This window comes from Acanthochromis polyacanthus, chromosome 17, assembly GCF_021347895.1.
Source record: "Acanthochromis polyacanthus isolate Apoly-LR-REF ecotype Palm Island chromosome 17, KAUST_Apoly_ChrSc, whole genome shotgun sequence".
Lineage (NCBI taxonomy): Eukaryota > Metazoa > Chordata > Actinopteri > Pomacentridae > Acanthochromis > Acanthochromis polyacanthus.
This window is the reverse complement of record NC_067129.1, coordinates 16,291,102-16,311,003: the sequence shown is the minus strand read 5'-3', so window position 1 is coordinate 16,311,003 and position 19,902 is coordinate 16,291,102. Positions and strand designations below refer to the sequence as shown.

The 19,902-nt window shown below is 40.0% G+C and overlaps 2 protein-coding genes across 3 annotated transcripts in view; one reads left to right on the top strand and one right to left on the bottom strand.

Annotated features, from left to right (window-relative positions):
* Positions 1-7,168: 7,168 nt before the first annotated feature.
* radx (RPA1 related single stranded DNA binding protein) lies at positions 7,169-14,140 on the top strand. The gene is made up of 14 exons (XM_051937913.1): positions 7,169-7,307; positions 8,529-8,540; positions 8,805-8,913; positions 9,016-9,116; positions 9,234-9,353; positions 9,448-9,543; positions 9,639-9,806; positions 10,120-10,271; positions 10,353-10,495; positions 10,599-10,646; positions 10,725-10,843; positions 10,928-11,164; positions 11,812-11,994; positions 12,122-14,140. The coding sequence occupies exons 1-14, from the start codon at positions 7,169-7,171 to the stop codon at positions 12,256-12,258; spliced, it is 1,764 nt and encodes a 587-aa protein (XP_051793873.1). The 3' UTR covers positions 12,259-14,140.
* npas2 (neuronal PAS domain protein 2) overlaps positions 13,206-19,902 on the bottom strand; it is a 60,370-nt gene continuing 53,673 nt past the window's right edge. For both annotated transcript variants that reach the window (XM_022217070.2, XM_022217068.2), the window contains exon 22: positions 13,206-18,362. In XM_022217070.2, the coding sequence (XP_022072762.2) occupies positions 18,099-18,362 (264 nt within the window). In that variant the 3' untranslated portion in view covers positions 13,206-18,098. The remainder of the gene's footprint in view (positions 18,363-19,902) is intronic.

The following is a 19,902-nucleotide window of genomic DNA, read 5'->3' as shown; positions in this document are numbered from 1 at the left end:
TTTTTATGAGATGAACTCAAAGATCTAAAACTTTTTCCACATCCACAATATCACCATTTCTCTCAAATATTGTTCACAAATCTGTGATAGTGAGCGCTTCTCCTTTGCTGAGATAATCCATCCCACCTCACAGGTGGGCCATATCAAGATGCTGATTAGACACCATGATTAGTGCACAGGTGTGCTTTAGACTGCCCACAGAAAACGGTTTTCTGATGTCAATGTTGTGGATGGAGTGGCCCATGGTGGCGGTGGGGTTATGGTATGGGCAGGCATCTGTTATGGACGAAGAACACAGGTGCATTTTATTGATGGCATTTTGAATGCAGAGATACCTTGACGAGATCCTGAGGCCCATTGTTGCACCATACATCCAAGAACATCACCTCATGTTGCAGCAGGATAATGCACGGCCCCATGTTGCAAGGATCTGTACACAATTCTTGGAAGCTGAAAACATCCCAGTTCTTGCATGGCCAGCATACTCACTGGACATATCACCCATTGAGCATGTTTGGGATGCTCTGGATCGGCGTATACGACAGCGTGTACCAGTTCCCGCCAATACCCAGCAACTTCGCACAGCCATTGAAGAGGAGTGGACCCCCCTAATAAAACAAAACTGCACCTTTCAATGTGGTCTTTTATTGTGGGCAGTCTAAGGCACACCTGTGCACTAATCATGGTGTCTAATCAGCATCTTGATATGGCACACCTGTGAGGTGGGATGAATTATCTCAGCAAAGGAGAAGTGCTGACTATCACAGATTTAGACAGATTTGTGAACAATATTTGAGAAAAATGGTGATATTGTGGGTGGGCCTGGGATCTTTCTGCATGGAGTTTGCATGTTCTCCCTGAGCATGCGTGGGTTTTCTCCGGGCACTCCGGCTTCCTCCCACAGTCCAAAAATATGCTGATGTTAATTGATTATTCTAAATTGCCCGTAGGTGTGAATGCGAGTGTGATTGTTCGTCTGTGTATGTAGCCCTGCGACAGACTGGCGACCTGTCCAGGGTGTCCCCTGCCTTCGCCCGAGTCAGCTGGGATAGGCTCCAGCACCCCCTGCGACCCGAATGAGGATAAAGCGGTGTGTAGAGGATGGATGGATGGATGGATGGTGATATTGTGTATGTGGAAAAAGTTTTAGATCTTTGAGTTCATCTAAAAAAAAATGAGAGCAAAAACAAAAGTGTTGTGTTTATATTTTTGTTGAGTGTATCTATCTTGATATTTGTGCATAAATACAAAGGGAGTTATACGGTTAAAAAACTTTCAAGATCCACTGCAAATGACAAAATAACCTTTTTTTGAAGTAACAGTATTTCCTTCCATTTCATAACACATACACAGATCACAGTGGCAAAACTGATAAAACTCCTACACATTGTCCAAGGAGTGCAAAGTCCATTCTGTAAATTTGTAAGAAAAGCTCCTTCTGTTTGGCACCCCACAGACCAAATTTTATCTAAAGCTGACAGAGCATGCGGCATCTAATCTGTCGCAGATGTGATGACAAGAGAGAGCATTTCATCATCAGCAAATCTCTGTAGCATTCCTGCTCTTATCCAAAAAACTACATTGATCAGTTTAATACTGTGTAAACATCTTTTAGGGTACCGTTTAACAGCATGAGACTTACAGGTCGTGTAGCCTCAAATATCACGTTGCCTTTGAGTCGGACTGCTAGAATATCTTTCAGCTAACTGACAGATTCATGACTTGAGTGTGCATGATTTTATCTTGGTATCTTTTTCTTTTTCTGCTATTTTAGAGTTTGTGAAATGCAGTCCTGTCAGACAGACATGGCTGTTGCTTCACTGAGGGAAATAAGAGGGCCATAACGGCTGAGTTACTTGGCAGGAAGTTGCAGCAATGATTTTTGAAACAGGTCAGCATAATAAATAACTGTATATCCTGTTTATGATCAGATACTGTTGGTGTGAGGAGCACAGATTAATGCTAACCTCTAGCGTAGTGGAGAAATAAATACAAAGGCATGAATGAAGTCAGCCACTGGTGTTGGATGAGAAAGCCTGGTTTTCTGTTGTTTTTCAGTTTATCTCAAAGGTGGTTGATGGAGTTGAGGCTGAAGCTCTCTGCAAGCTGGACGAGGTGCTTCACAACATCTCTGAAAAAAAACAAACTATAGACCTTTATTTCTTCCTCACATTGCTGCCTCTAATCTTAAAGTGCAACGTTCTAATATTATTTTATGCTGTAGCATAAGATTTCCCTTAATTGGGATAAAGGAGGCAGGTTTAATCAAGGAATTAATGCAAGAGGATTACAATAATGTTGACATGCTGATGATTCGACATTTAAAATATTCCTTTCCTGCCCAAAGAGGCTGGTTTTCACTAACTCGGTTTAGACAGGAGAGGTCGTGTTTGAGTATTTGGAGCTATGATGAGTCTGCAAAAGTAAGATGAAGTCACCCCCTGCTGGCACCACAAACTGCACAAAAATATGTGAGATATTCTAAGTGGCCTGTATAATGTATAAAATACATTTTCAAACAACTATCTGTAAGGAGGAAAAAACAGTTCAAAGCAAATATTGACAGGTTTGCTCATTATACTTCATTTTATTTTTTAGTGTTATCGTGCGCATAACCACAGTGAAATATGAGGTCCACTTAGTCATTATACTCTTTGGTCCAAACACCCAACATGATCTTTGCATCACAATTCTGCAGAGACACAGAAAGCCACCAACAAATGCATGAAGGTCAGAATTTGGCAGATTTAAAATGACCATTAACATTCAAAAGACATTCAATTTTTTTTAAATCACCTTGTATTGGTGTGCCGTCCGTTTTGAGGGGGTGTTTTGTTGGGCCTTTTGTTTGGGGGAGATTTGTGTGTAGGTTCAGCTGTGGCTTGTTGTAGAGCCTTTTGAAGCCCCAGCTGCCAGCCGTTTCAGCTGACGACCGAGCTGATGACAACCTGCACTTTCGTCTGGTTCTCCCCGCCCTCCGGCCATCTTGATTGGACCACCCTCCAGCTCCTCCTCCCTGGACCAATCGGAGGCAGCCAAGCACCACACCTGTGGACTATAAAACCCCACCACGCCATTAGGCTTGGTGGCTGGTGTTTAGACCAGTCCACCCTAGTGCTCTCTCTGTTCTGTGGTTTTGTGTGGTCTTTCGGTCTGGAAGCACTTGTGGTTGTGCTCCAGACAACCCTGACCTTTTGTTAGCAGCTTTTGTTTAGTGTGGAGACTGAGGCTCCTCTTGTGTAGTTGCTAACTTTGTATAGAAACCACTATGTATGTTGAGCTGTTGTAAACTACGCTCATTATGCACGTCGTTCCAGAGGCACCAGTTTTGCTTAGTTTGTTTGTACACCTTTTGTATTAGTTTTTGTTCCTGGTGGTGGGTGTTGCTTCTGTAGTTCTGTTTGGCTAGGGAGTTTAGTTGTTTTCTTTGTGTTTAGCTCAGTTTCGAACTCTGTTAGCCGTTATGTTTTATTCTGTTCTTTGTTTTAGCAACACCCACTAGTCTTGTGTTTTATTGTCACCTTTTTCGTTCCCTTTTACTACTAAGCAATAAATCCCTTATCTAAACCAATAACATCTGGTTATTTTGTTGCATCCAGCCAGCCCCTAGAGGTTGGGTTGTAACACACCTGAAAACCACCCTGCACAAACCCTTCATTCCTAGACCTTCCAAACAAACACAAGAGCAAACATTTATGTTTTAAACACACTCTGACTGGCGCCACACGAACGCTGCACTCCCAACACTAATCGCAGTAAGCTAAAGTGTAACATAATGAAATGGTAATGAACCCTATTTGGAGCATGGAAAGAAAAAAGTAAAAGTATTGGAATATTATCCGACCCTAAAAAGACAACAGAAATTAGCAGAATAGTTCTGCACTATCACAGACAAAAAAGAAGAGACATTAAATTCTGATTGATGACAGAGGCCAATTATTAGTTTTAGTTGGCATCCTTAGTTTATTTCATTAGTTTTTCATTAATCAAATTGTGCATCATTCAGTGTTTGCATGTACAGTTATGTAACTAAATGAAAATTTGATCTTTCTTATCAGAGAGGCTGGCAACAACATTAAACTGGATCTAACAGCCACCAGTAGCATTGATTGAATGACAGAGATTAGCAGCAGTAGCAGACGGGCGGATGTAAGGAGACCACCAGGAGAGAGAACGATAGTGAAACACTGAGCGGGGAATAGCTGATGTCTGAGGGTGTTTTGCCACCCTGGAGTTGGACACCTGCACTGAATCGATTCACAAACCCTCCTGATACAACGAGAAGCTCTTTGGAACACTGTCACATCATGCTGGGGTGACAGGGGTTGTCAGGTTTGAACAAGGTTACAGAGTCAAAGCATCTGAAGTGCTTCTGTCCCTGAAGGAAAAGGGAGGCAGACAAGAACTGAGATATCCAATAATTCATACACATTTTTCATAATCAATATTTGACTCAAACTGCTATTTATTCCTTCCTATTTCAGATTAATTATGAAAATTAGCCCTTTTTTGGTTATATTTCTTATGTGGACTTACGAACATGGACACATGCTGTTTTTGCTTTCAGTTTTGCCTCCTCCATTTGTTGAGGATATTACTAAGCAAAAACAACAGTTTTTATATTGCTTCTCTTTACAGTAGCAAAGCTGGAACATAACACACAGACTTTGCAGTTAGTTATTTATATTTTATGCAAATGGACATCCAGTCGCCTAAATGAATATACTGCTGAAGTACATGCCATTTTCATTGCTGTAGAATGAGCTGAATGAAACTAATTTTAAAGAAGACTCCATCTACAGTGATTCAGTATCCACACAGTACAGTACAATGTCAGGCATGTTCAGTAATTGTCAGGATTTACTTGAAATGAAATAATCCCAATATATGCAAGCATAACTGGCCAAATAAGCTGTTAAAAAAGCAAGCATAGAGACAAATATTAGTCTCTCAAAATCAGAAGGAAAGACCATTGTATGGGGAAAAAAAATCAATTAAGAGTTGCAGCAGCACTGCGACAGGGAGATAAGAGGAGGACATGCATTTTCCAATCAGAACAGAGTTGATAATATGAGAAAGAGGGGGAGGAAGCAGACAAGAAGAGACTATTATAACTAGGAAAAATGTAGGACACAGTAATGTGATCAGCATACTTGACAATATATGGAAACTTCTGCTGGGTTTTTGTGATCTCTGCCAGGTGTCAAGAGACTGTAGAGCATGTGCTTGTTAGTTGTAGGAAAAATAAGGCAGAGAAAGAGGATGCGATTAAAGGAATGGAAAGATCAGTGCTAACGGTTGCAGAAATACAGAGAATGCTGCAGTGAGGCTGTAGTGAGAGACAGAAGATGCTTCATCAGCTTACAAACGACTACAGGACTGGTGAGGAGAATCTAATACATCGGAAACTGAAGGGGTTAAATAAGTCCAGAAGATAGCAGCAGCCCAATATTTTAGATGAAAGGTGCTGTTAAAACCAAGGAAGAGATTATGCTAATTTAAAGCGGCAGTGAATGTGTTTGAATAGATTCTCAGTGGAAGAAAACAAACAGTAATGCTCACTAGAAAGAGAGGTGTTAGGGACTGTCTACAATTTAGAGATAATGGATATTACATTGGTAGAAGAACTAGCATTATTATCTCTGTCCAGATTTGCGTTCTGCATTGATATCACTGCAGTCATTAACATCACAGTAGACAGGATGTGATTAATGAAATTAGATTATATTGATTCAAATTCTGATTGTATTTATGTGGATTCCAGCTGGTAGAGGAATAAAGAAAGAAGGAGGAGAAGAGGGCAAGAAGATGAAGGAGCTGCAGGAAAATAAGGAAGAGGAGGAAGAGAAGATGAAAAAGAAGAGGAGGGGAAGGAGAAAAGGGAGGATATGGAGGAAAAGAAGAAGAGACTGACCAGGATGAAGAGAAGAGAGGAGGAGAGGAAGAAGAAGAAAGAAGGGGAGAAGAACACAGAGAATGAGGAGGAAGAGGAAAATAGATACATTAAAGAAGGAAATAAAGACACAATTATATATTACATCACTGATTAAACATATTTTACCTACATATGGCAAGCACACAAAAATTTATTTACATTTTTTCTTTTTGTTGTTGTTTTAATCACTTTATAAAATTTTGTAGTCACATTTTTAATTACACCATCGTTGTTGCTTTGTCAGTAGTGTGAACCTGATATAAAAAGCATAATGAATTGTGAAAAAGAAACGCGTCGCCTTTGATGACGTCAGCAGAGCGCTGCTCAGTTTAGCGCGAATTTTAAAAACTGAAATATCCCGAGTTAGCTGGGTACATCTGTAGTCAGTCTAAAGTATTCCCCGACGAAACTGGACCTATTAACGGAGTGTTTCTTAAAGGTAATTTATTTTTTCTTTGTGGTTTCGCTGTAACCACAGACTGTACAAGAAAGAGGCAAACAGTGACGCAATCAAACGGCACCGCGGTAGCATTAGCCAGCGCTAATTTTAACTTCGCAGGACACAAAAGTAACCAAGTCTCGAAAATATATCCTATATAGACGACTGATTATACAAATGCCGGTGTTGTATTGATTCAGATACCGCTAGTGTCTCGGTATTTTTAAAAGTGTGTATTTAGAAAATTATTGCAGATACTAGCAGGACGAAGTTAGCCAACAAGCTAACATGAGAAACGTTGGTTACACTGTCTGACAGGAAACCAGTTGAACTACCTATTTATAATGGATAATAGCTCGTCTTGCTCTTCGGTGGTGACTGGTCCACCTCCGGCGTCTTTCCTCCAGAGGACGTTGCAGCGGTTATCATCCACACAGTGCCTGAAATTCAGAGCTGAGGAGGCGGCTCCCCTCGCTGTCATCGCTCTTCAGAGGTACCTGTCTGAACAAAGTGAGGGGCAGCAGCTGGACAGCTATAGCTACGACGTGACGGTGACCGATGGGGTCTGGAGAGCCAAATGCTTCCTTCACCCTGATTTAAATCACCTGGTGCACAAAAACACCCTGCGGACTGGGACTGACGTCTACGTCACGCAATGCTCTTTTGTTTACAACGAGAGGAGGCTGGGACACGGCTACATTTGCTTAGAGGGGCTGAGATGTGATGCACAGAGGTCTGCTGTCCTGCCTCGTATTAACGATGTCAGCTCGCTGCCCATGCTGATCAGACACGGCATGGAGAGGAGCCTGGTGCTGCAAAGTGATGTTCCCCTTCAGGTGAACCGCAAACACTACCTGTCTCTGTGGAACAACGACGATCCAGAGGGAAACATCTGGACCTCAGGGTGCCCTCCATCAGAGACAGTGCTGGACGGTGAGATGCTGATCCCTGCTTGTGTTTTATGTACTTTGTATGCAACAATGTGACAATGTTTTAAGAATTGGTCGTGTTAAACCTGTAGTCTAAACAAGACTATTTACAGAATAGCATAAACTGGATATGATGTGTGACTTCAACTAACAATTATCTTTATTACCTATTTGTTCTATTCTGATTTATAAGTGTCACCTGGCCAAATAGTTTAACTAAATAGTAAGAAATGTCAATCATAGTTTCTCAGAGCCTAACGGGATGTCTTCAGACAGCTGGTTAGTGTTAAGCCTTCATGAAAAACACTAATATGTCGGATTTATAGTGGTATAGTCAAACAGACAAAGGCAGAAAATCCACATATCTGAAAAGCTGAATCTTGACAATGATTTGTTTTGTATTTTTTTTTGCCTGTTAAGTGACTAAAAGTGACTGATTATCAGAACTGCTGTCTTTAAGTAATGTCAGAAAAATTGTTCACAGAACCAACTCACATATTTATATAATAATCATAACTAATTCAGGATACTTTAGGACATGGAAGAGACTACTTTAGTACCACATTTCAAGATATGTGATTTTCATTGACTTTATCTTACACATGACTAGTTGCATACTTTACTAAACTATTCATAGTCTATATAGATGCATATTAATTTTATTTATTATTGGCATTACTGGTTATTTTTTCTCAATAGTGTCCAAGATTTCGCTTCTTTCTAGTCTGGACTTGTCCTCTAGAAACACATGGAAACCTCTCCCTCTGCTGGTGAAAATAATACACAAATCCCGATTGAGGTATTATGGGAAGTTTGGGCTCAACAAGGTGGATTACCCCTACCAGGTGAGTTTGACCTTAACAGAGATTTTACACATCAGTGACAAGATATGAACAAGATGTGAGATTTCTTTCGATTTTTTGCTTTTATGTTTTGATAAAGTTCAACCTGGCATTCTGATGTTCACCAATGTTCAATGTTCTTATTAAATGACTAAATAGGCAATAAAGTATAGTTTACATGCTTTCATCTCATACTTTGTCATATTTCAGGCATACTTTGAAGTCGCTGACCAGAGCGGCACAATGTCCCTTGTGCTGTGGAATGAACTTTGTCCTGAGTTTTACCACAGACTGAATGTTGGCACCGTCTTGTACCTCCAAAATTACACGCTGAAGCCGAGTTATTCAAGCCGAACACGCCCACAAATGGACCATCACAGAATGAAGATCTTTAGGTCTGTAGGTACGTACAGATCACAGTCTGGAATTTCAAATTTAGTACTGACATTTTGTGTGAAAACTGGACAGCATCATTATCACACACTGTTCCATACTGAAACTTTAAATGATATGTTCTAGCAGTTATTTTTCATTTCTCCTGTTTTTTTTTTTTTTTAAATTAAAGCTTTGTTTGCCTTTATTTTGTTTTCTTTCATGTATTTTTGCTACGTCTGAAAGCTTACACTCTGTTCTGCTGTCTGTGTACGTGCTTTTTCAAGAAATCTGCCTGAACCCTCGCAACCCACCTTCAGTTATCACTGTGGTCTCACCAAAAAGTGTTTTGCCTCAGTGGGGCCTGCCCGAGGTTTCCTACCAGTTTACCACTAGGTAATGAATTTTGTTTGGCCCATATAAATATGAAATTCTATTTAATATTATTCTGTTTCACATCTTCAAACATTGCTTCATGTTATGCTGTGATTGTTACAGGTCTGAGGTGGACAAACTAACCAACAATTCCACATGTGATGTAATTGGTTTGGTAACATTTGTCAGCCGTGTTGAAAGAGTCAAGTGTAAAGGGAACAAGGGTAAGAAATGTCCTTTTTTGTCATCTAATCCCTGGAAGCTATTTTTGAAAACCTAAGAAAAGCTACTGAATTCTGTCTACGATTTTAATTTGGTGATTGCCCATTTTCACCTTTAAGGTCCAGAAAAATACTGGACGTATCGCTGGATCCATGCAGTGGATGGTACATCTGACCAACCCTTTATCCTGGAGCTTTTTTCCTCTTCGCAAGTAGAAGTCTTCAGCCGCATTTGTCCGAGTAAGTCAGCTGGATTAGCTCATGTCTGCTCATTGTTCTGCTGTAGACATGTTACTTACTTTTGTTTTTAAATGTATCCTCATCTCTTCCATAGTGACATACCTGGTTTGCACTCAGATGAGGGTTTGTCGGGTGGAAGGCTCATTGCCGTACCTCACAAGCACATGTGAGACTGAGACATTAATAACAGGTTAGCTCAGCGGTAACAGGGACCTGATAATATGTGGTGACTGTGTACAAGTTACTACAGGTGGAACTAAACTGCATATTATTTGTCCAAAACAGGATATCATAAAGGTCAGCCGTATGTGAATGACCCCGGAGTGAAGAGCTTCATCCAGTGGACCAAGACTCTGAAGGACAACGTTGTCCTACAAAAGACTGCTGTTGGTGGCCATTATTGCTACCCTCATCCCCCCCAGATATGTAACCAGTCAATGGCCGATGCCTCAGGTGAGGGTGAAAAAATCCAAATTATTCAGTGTATTTTCGCATACGTTGTTTTTCTTGACTTTTGTGCAGCAGTTTAGCTTTCTTCTTTTGTAATATAGTGGCATACAATGAACTGCTTCAGTGTTGAATTCTAATGAGAAGCACTTGGCTCTGTTGTGGGTGGCAGGAAACTAAAAAAAAACTGTCAGCATTCTTCTGTAGTTCTCCTACATGTGCACAGTTGAGACAGATCATCTGGACTGTACATCTTCTCTGTAATTCATTTAGTTCTCCACCAGACCTTCGCTTTAAAACTTTTATCGTCTTTCTTAAGCTCAAGTTCCACTGGTTTCTACGGCTGACTTGAAGAAGGAATTGGAGACGCTGCAATATAGAGAACATAAGAAACTTGCAATTCAAGGACAGATCACAGCAGTGCGGTACATGAAAAACCCAAAGACCACTCAGTCACAGCCATCAGGAGTGGTAAGAAACAATATTTTAAAGAGGCTTGCTCAGAGTAGTCACCATTCAAAATGTAAAGTAACGTCAGATTATTCTCTGCAGGTCTCCACTGATGTGTGTGAACAGGCTGTACCCGCCCCACACAATCACCCATCAGCGGCTGAGCAGGCTTCAGCGGACACTTTAACATCTTCCACTTCTGACAAAAGCTCAGCAAGCAGCAGGAAAAGAAGAATTCAAATGCGGTATGATTTGAATATTACAGATTTGAAAGCTGGATATAAAGCCGTTAATGGTACTTTTGTGGCAGATCATTTGTTAAATGTAGCATACCAACGTGTTTCTCAGCAAAGCCGCGCAGTCCTCCCTGAACCGTGGCGGCACTCCAACTAAAAGGTAGCTAAGATTCATGAGGCGGTGTTCATTCATGAAACATTTCAACCTTTCTGAGCTCATTAGTCTCTGCTCCTACAGAAGACTTAGACATACAAACACTCAGGAAGAACAAGAGCAGGAGGAAGATGAGAGCGATTCTGCAGTTGAAGAAATGCAACATGTGGACCACAGCTTACAATCACAGAATCAAAATCAAGGTGAGTTGATGAAGCTTCTCTTCAGTACAGTGTAGCTTATCTGTCCTGATACACTGACGCGCTCGTGTGTTTGTCTTCCACCAGACTCCAGCGTTTTAGCTTGGGAGAGCAGCAGCTGGCCGAAGCAACAAGAAGACGTGTCTGAACATTTGTGTCAAGGTGGTCTGTACCAGGACAGCATCTATCGAAGGTTCACGTTTGATGAGAAGAACGTTCTGCTGCAGTGGAGTAACCTGCAGCCAACACGGTGGACAGCAGAGCAAACTGCTGACTCCATCCCACCTGCACTTTGTCCAGGGTACTACCAAGTAACAATACTAGGTAAAGCAGAATTGCTCTGAGCTGTGATGCACAAGAAAGCCTCTGACACAGAAATGTAGTCATTCCAGCCTCTGCTGTCTGTGGACCTTGAGTCAGAATGTCCTACTTTTCCCTACATAATATCTTATTCAGAGAATTTAGGCCATGACATTCCATTTTTTATGAGTAGGCGTGTTAACTAGTCCAAAAAAATTCTGTCTTATTCATTTAGTCTGGAATAATCATAGCTAACTGACATTTGTTTGTGTTATATTACCTTTACGTCATCAGTGACTCATTCTGAGGTGGAGACCTGCCGTTAGTGAAGACAAAGACACAGTCACAAGTCTTAGTCACTTTTAGAAAGCACCAGAATTTACAGGGGGAATCTGCTTCTATAAAGGTTTCTTCTGTGACTTCTCCATTTTCAACAAGTACTTACTTTTTTAGACATGGAGGCTGGGTCCATCTTTAGTAATGTGAGTGTTGTCTTCAAACTGCAGCCTTTACAATCACATCACTTACCTGTTGCCTTCTAAGTGAGGCCTGCCATCAGTTAGGGCTGAAAACCAAAATGTAGAAATAGCCACTCTTTCTGTCAGATTGTCGGCAACCAAAACACCAAATAAAATCAGTTTTCTGCTCTTCATTTTCAATTTTTCTGACAGGCATTAACAAGAAGATTGCCTTTGATGCTGCGTATCTTCCTGTAGTGAGGTCCGATGATCCCCGTGCTGTAGGCCTTCCTCAGGATCCCCACGGCAACACGATGCTCTCCTGCCTCTCCTCGGGTTTCCTCTGCCCTCTGAGAGACGCAGCCAGTCACAGCGAAGCACCTCTTCCAGAGCCGGGTAACCACAACACGAGTGGAGGGGCGAAACAAAGCCCACTTAGGAAGCAGTAGTTGACACACGCCGTTCCCGCAGACATTTAAAGCGTTTTCTCATTGACACATCACATTTGGTTTTTGTTTTGCAGAGGAGATCTTGGTGACTGCCAGTGAGCTGGAGGACACGCATGTTGTGTGCGTCTTGGATCTTTGTCATCTGGGCGGAGATGAGGTGGAAATACTGATCAGCAAGGTGTACAGAGTGACGGAGGTGTCTCTTGACTAAAAGCTACATTAGAGCTAAAGAGTATATTGCAGCTGTTAGCATTAAAGGTGGAGTACGCAATTGTGTCGACAGATTTTTTTTTAAAATTTAGATAATTACCATATTTAGACTAATGCATCTCTTCCTCTCTCTCCCACTTCCCCAGTTCCCTACTATGCATGAGCAAGAATATGTACAAGACATGTTGTGTAAATCTGTTTCCCGTTAGTGCCACACAGTCAGACACAGTGCTGTGTAGAATGGTCCGACTGCACCTCATTATCATTCTGCCACAGAGGAGAAGAAATTGTGTTTGTAATTCTTTTAACCAACAGCTGGCGCTGTTGTAGGCAGGGTGGATAGCACAAAAAAAAAGATTCACTGTAAAAATAACAAGCAGAGCTGAATGACTGCATGATCAGAATCCATAGCAAAATGTGACTTTTTCAGCATGTAGGGAGGTAGACGGAGGCCGTTGTTGTTTTAGAACGGACAGCTATTGAGTATTCACTGAATTTGACACAAAGTGTGTTGGGTTAAAATCACATATTCCTTCTTTAATCAGGTAATTGAACAGATCTTGTTTGTTTTGGATAGTCAGCAAAAGAACCCTAATGTACTCGCTCAGACTAAACCTTTGTGATACTTGTAAATTCTCTGACGAGCTGTTTATTACGTACCCTAAATGTCATAAAATTTGTAAGGAGTATATTTTTTATGATTAAATTTCTGAAATACATAAAACCGCACTTTTTATTGTCAACCAGCTTGGCTACAGATAGAGCATCTGTTGCACATGCACACTACAATTTGTAAGTTGTATTATTTCTGTGCTCATGTCAAACCTTTTTCCCCTTGTCCAGTGGCCTGTTGGATCTTTCTCACACAAAAAAACCCGAAAATTTTTGCCCTAAAAGAGGCCGATAAACACTACTGTTGGTGAAAAGCTTGCCCAGAATAACCATCCATATGTTTAAAAATATTTATTTTCAAATATTTCACAATATCCAGGTTGATTTATAAATAATTCAATATATCAGAATTACTATCAAGATATTTTAGAATGTAAACTTAATTTGTTAATTTCTTTGAAAACAATGTTAACAATATTTTAAAGCTTATTTTGATGGTAAATACAGAAAGAAAACAAGCCATACAAGTGACTGTGCAACACCAACTTGAACGCCAAAAAAGCCTCACCTCCTCTAATAAGACACTTCATTATCTGTTACAAAATTACTTTAATTTTAAAATCATGTAACATACATATATAATCTATTAGACATATAAAATAAACAACTATGTAGCCTAAACTTCTTTTTTTTTTGTACATTCTATTATACAATATATTCAATGTTTGTTTCTGCACTGAAACTGCAGAAATGGCTGTATACCAGGTTTGTTTTGTTCATGTCCTGGCAAATCTTACACAGAAAGCATTGATCTGACTGAACACCCTCACTCTTAGGGTGCCAGTCATTATTTTACAAATCAGAAAAAAAACAAAAAAAACAAATGTGATTAAATTCACATACCTTCAAAAAACAGTGACACTCAAAAATGAAAAAAAAACATAAAGAAGAAAAGCATTCTGAAGGTTGAATGAAAAAAAAGAAAGAATGTGCGGACTGTCGGTGGAGAGCGTTTAACTCAACTACAAAGAGAAACAGTACCGACCGATGGATTATTTACAACAGTGAGGGGGAAAAAAAACACGAAAAATCATCTCACATCCGAAGCAAAATAATTTAGGTGGAGCACAGTGGAATTTAATGAGCAGAATTTCCCTCAACTACCTTTGCAAGGCAAAACAACATGACAGTTATTTTTGTATACAGACATGGACACAAAACGTCTCTGAATGATGCGTGAAGATGGAAAATAAAGTCGATGAGGAATTTCACTACCACTGCCTCTGCAAAATTACTTTCTTTCACACATTTCTTACAATTTTTTTCCATTCAGTAGTTGAATAATATGGATTAAAGAAGAAAAACAAATACAGTTTCTATGGCACCTCTGAGTCTCTAGTTATGGGCAGTCACTTTACTGTTCCTTTGTCAAACTTGTGGAAGCATAAAGATGAATAAAGGGAGACTGAGACTTGCTTTAGCCATTAAAAAAAAAAAGATTTGATGATGATGTACAATTGCACTTTTTCTTGTGACTTCTTTCAGTTTTGGCTGAATTACAGTTGAAAGACTCAGCAGCAGTTACTACACCCTGCTCCAAGGATTCCTGTTCTTCATTTCATCTGTTTTTTTCTTTCATTTTTCATTATCAAGGTGATCATATGACCCTTTACTCCAGAGTTTCTGTGTTTGGTTGTCATGTTTTATCTGGCGTTTGGGAGAAACCAACAGATTCCCACGCAGACATAATCCTGTGTAATCATAATCTTCAGTGGACACATCTTGTACCTTTTTTAAGTAAAAAAAAAAAAAGGTACTGCTGATATCAACAGCTGAAGGAATGTTAGGACATTTTCATTAAAAAAATACTTCCATATAATTTACATGGTACAACGGCTTATTATACACCTCTATATACATCGTACATCTGTCCTGAAACATTTTAAAACAGTATAAATTAACATTCTTCTCTTCAAATTGACATTGCACATAGAAAAGTGGAGAACAGCACTGAACATACATGCTGAAAGTGAAACTGACGTTTGTGTCTTGTCGTCCAGAATGAACAGCACCAGTCTTAAATGGGACTAAACTGACCAAACTGCCGCATTGAGCATTACGGGTGGCTTTAATGAAGTGTAGCACAAGATGCACAGTGAGAGCTGTGTGTTTTTTTTTCCTGGGGCATAATTTAGCATGAACACAAACTGCTACACAGGCAGTTTCTGTACAGTGTACTGTTGTACGCTGATTGTCATTAACAGAAGATGTCCATATGTTCTTCAGTGCGTTTTCTTCCTGCACATTGTTCAACTGCTAATCTGGCTTCACCAAAACACTTACATCCTCTTTTTGTAACAACTGTCATCCAAATCTTATCCCCAATGCTGAAACTCTTTTGTTAACATGTCCATATGGTGTTTTCATATAATACAAGACACATTGGGAGGGTTCCAGTTTATGCTTTCATTGTTAATGGAATTGCCCCGTCTTATTTATCCAGCCCACTGAATCTGTATGTCCCCGCTCGGGCTCTCCGTTCCCAGGGGACTGGACTTCTGAATATCCCGAAGGTCTATAAAAAGACGGTTGGGGAACGGGCTTTTTCTTTCCGGGCACCTACATTGTGGAACAGTCTACCTGCTGAAATCAGGCAGGCATCGTCCATTAATGTATTTAAAACTAAGCTGAAGACCCACCTCTTTTCTTCTATATATGAATCTTAAATTGTTTGTTTAACTGATGTCTTTTTTTTTATTGTTTTTATTTTTATCTGTTTTTATTTATCTGTTTTTATTTCTATGTACAGCACTTTGACGGAAAGCGCTTTATAGATAAAGTTATTATTATTATTATTATATGTAACATCATGCATATTGCTTGGTGAGATGCTCCCACTAATTTCTTTGTACAACTTTTGTGTACGATGACAATAAAGGCTATTCTTTTCTAACAAACCTGAAGAACCAGGAACCAATCTGGTTAACTTCCAAGATTAAACTTTTCTGTATCATTATCTTCAGAATTTGTTTTAGGATCAAACATTTATGGCTTCGATAGAACAACTTTCTATTGTAAAGTAGTTTGAAAATAGACTGATTACATGTAGCAGTCATGGGTGAGCTGGTGTGCTCAGGTGGCAGTGATCAGTGCAGGGTTGGGTGGAGAAAGAAGTGTACAGTTAAATCTAATCAATTATAAAGCAAGAAGGGATTATTTCTATGGAAACAAAAAACCCTTTTAGATATTTAACTTTACAACACAGAGATGAGTTGGAGTGCAGTTGGTAGAGCTGATTAGCAGTTGAACACATCACAGCTTGATTTCCTTGCCCAAAGTAACCAATTTTTTGAAAAATAACATGAACCCTAAAGATTGCCATAGAAAAATCAGCATAAAAACGACTGTAGCATCTTGAAACAGTCGAAGGCCTGACTTCCAGATGTGTGAACAATCAATGTTAATACTTGCAATAATGTCATTTTTTTTTCCCATCACTGCAGCTCTGTGACACTTAGAGGCTGCTATATACTCTTAAGGTAAATTAACCGTCAGTGAGCAATATTTGGATTTTCATGAAATCAGCTCAACCGCTCACTGTTGGAGAGACATTTTTTACCTTCTCAAATGCTCAAATAAACAGAAAAACTGACCATGTTAGAGATGACGAGAATGCTGTTCATGCAGCAGACGGACGGATCGAGAAAATCAAACCACAAAGCGTACACTTCTGCAGCAGTTTGTTGTGTTGTGGTGCAAAACTACAATTAGCCACACACAGATGAGTGGCGGCGTGCTGAAAACAGTCTGTATTAAACCATGACGGGGCAAGACACAAGGACCAGTGTTGACCTTTCAATGTCTAAAAGAAAAATCAATTCTAACCTGTGTGTATAAAACTAGTTTCTCAATCCCACATATTGTCTCAAATATATATGCAATAAATAAAACATGAAATGATTTTAGTAGGGTTTAAACAGATAAATGAATCTTATGAATTACTATCATTACAAAGTTGGGACTTATTTACTGGTAAGGTTGCAAAAATCATCCAATATATATTTGTTATATATCCAATACAAATCTAGATGTCTTTTATTCATATCTGATGTGGAATATAATAAATTATGACTTTATGAAAATAGAACTTTGTATTCCAAATGGACCTGAGCTGGATTTTTAAAGCCGTAATCAGACAAAACCATCAAACCGCACCGTGGACGCGCCACGGCTGAAGGCACAATTTTCCCCTCCTCTCTGGTAGCCGTTTACCACACAAGGACTCGGGCTGCACAGCTCATCTGAAAGCACAACTTCAGAGCTTTGTTGTCATTCTCTGTGAGAACCCCTCTTCAGTCCCAGATTGAGGCTTTAAAAATCTAGATAGACCTTTCAAAAAACTGGAGATAATCACCCCGAGTTTACCACTGTTCCATCGAAACTCTTAGCAAACCTGATTGTTGATATGACGGTCATGTCACCACAGCATGTTTCACAATCAAGCCCCTCCCTAGTGAACATACGTGTGAGTAAATCGTTGTTGTGGGGATATAAATGGAGTGATGTATTGTCTGCCAACTGAAATGTACATTGGTGCAGAGTTCCCATGTACACAAATCCCTTTATGAGATGAACCATTTTCAGGGGAAATCAAAATCTTACCGGGGGCGATGCTGTTGTGTCAGTGGGGAGGGGTGTCGAGCAGTAGATCTGAAAAGTAATCTCAATATTAAGTCATTATTAGTGGACAAAAGAGAACATTAATTTGTGGGCAAAAATAAATATTCTACTTTCAGGTAGGGGGTGGTACCAAAGTGCAAACAGACACTTAGAAGGAAACTCTGGGAGACGGAAACTTCCACATGTAAACATGTAAAAGTGTCTTCTTAAGAGCTTTTTGATAATCCACTTGTTCCAGCAGTTTCGCTGATGGACGACTGAGCGCGGCGCGGCCTGGTGATGAAGCCCAGCAGCTCAGACTCTCTTCAGATCCTGCAGGTGGCGTCAGCTCAGTGCAGCCTCCACTTGTGTTTCCACTCAGCGACCGACAGGCCGGCTTCTTCTGAGCTTCACGTCAGAAGTAAGGTCACTACAAGCATTTTTGTTGCACTTTCAAGCATTTTCCGCGGCCGAACTTGTCAAGTTTGACTTCCAAATGCCATGACATGCTGCCACCTGCAGGGCGACCCCGCAGAGGCTGATCTCGGTGCTCCAACTGAGTCCACAGTGCTACCGATTCAGCAGGTTCTGGAAGTCTGAAACGCTGCCAGTCTGGTTTTGGGAATGTTGGTACTGCCTTTGCGGCTGTTGCTGCTGTGAAAGTTGCAGCTGCTGTGACTGCTGCTGCTGTGACTGCTGCTGCTGCTGCTGCTGCTGCTGCTGCTGCTGCTGCTGCTGCTGCTGCTGAATGTATCCCACAGTGTTCTGCTGTGGGACATTAGTGGTGTGTAAGAAAGCTGGAGTAGATCCACCTTGTACGAGTCCTTGAGTCATCTGCGGACACAAATGAGGATATGAATGTACTCTGGCAACCAGACAGAGCTTCCTTCATTAGGTTTTATAAAATCTAGTCCTCGACTGCAATGAATAATAAATAGTGTGTACACGAGTGCTGTCTCTGAATGTTAAGGAGAGTCTGCAGTAAGTAAACAGGGTTGAAAACACATTACTTTCACATAAATTTAGAACGTGACTGAAGATAGGTTGTTTGGAACAACATTAATATACAAAAGCTGTATTTTTTATTTTCTTTGATGATTGCAGCACCTACACCCTGATGAGAAACAAATACTGTAGTCCAATGACAGCCACAAACATGTGGACTATGCGACAAATGCATTATAAGATAGATAGATAGATAGATAGATAGATAGATAGATAGATAGATAGATAGATAGATAGATAGATAGATAGATAGATAGATACTTCAGATGAACTACATATGATATTTAACTTTGTCTGAGCTCCGTTGTAATGCAGAATGAAGTAAAGAAAATGGTAAAGACACAATCTACTCTAATTCAAAACTGCCATATTAGTCCTACTAGCCACATCTTCTTCTGGCCTATTCTACTCTACACTGTCAAGACTTCCACAACTATGGTGTTCAATACTGTTTGTTTATTTATCTTTTTTAATTTAATTTTTTTGTTTTTATGTTTGTTTGGTTTTTCAGGTTTTATTTTTGTTTGCTTGTTTTTTTAACGTTTTTTTTTGTTTGCTTGTTTTATTGATGGGTAATTAATAATCGGGAATAACACAGCACCTGACCTTCTTCAGTTGTAATAGCACCGCTTGCTAGTCCCTGTCCCTGTCCGTCCTGTTTCGTCCTGTCCACCCTTTGCTTCCCTGCACGCCACCATTGAGGTGTAGCACTGCCCTCCCTGGCTCTAGACAGGGAATTCTAATAAAGAATATCAGCTTAGCTTTCAGGGAGGGCTGGTGATGGTCACACACACGCAAATAATAAAATATTTGGCTGCAAGACTAAAATATGCAATAATCTCATAAAATGTTGACACCCTTTCTGTGGAGTTAAAAAATGAGAATAAATGCAAACAAAGAAGAAAAAAAGTCCTACTAGCCACTAGAAAATTAACCCTTTACAGAAATATGATGGCACAATTAACATTTTGATGTATGTGCTGGTAGATTTTTTTAACCTATAAAAAAGGGGTATTGAGCAGTGCAGTTCCTCTCCTAAAAAAAATTCACTGCCACCCAAAAAAGAATAGAATTTTCATCTTCCAGTCAAAGTAGAGCAAGACATTATGTTCACGAGAATGGGACAAATGTATGAATAAACGGACAACCTGAAATCATAATGCCTCCTGACGTGACTGTTGACCCCTAATATATAAATGATCGCTTGAACCTCCACAGTGAGACGCTCTGATTAAAGTGAAGCAGTACTCTCTGGATGCTTCCAAGGATGCTTTGGCCTGCAGAGGGATTTAGGTAATCTGCTGATGAACTGTGATTTTCCGTTACACAGACCACATTACTTATCTAAGGCAGGCTTTGAACATCTGGC

Excerpts from the sequence above, each read along its gene's own strand:
- radx (XM_051937913.1), top strand. The coding sequence starts at position 7,169 with ATGGAGAGGAGCCTGGTGCTGCAAAGTGATGTTCCCCTTCAGGTGAAC. Across the intron at positions 9,544-9,638 it reads GACTGAGACATTAATAACAG|GATATCATAAAGGTCAGCCG; the intron begins GTTAGCTCAGCG and ends TGTCCAAAACAG. Across the intron at positions 10,844-10,927 it reads ATCACAGAATCAAAATCAAG|ACTCCAGCGTTTTAGCTTGG; the intron begins GTGAGTTGATGA and ends GTCTTCCACCAG.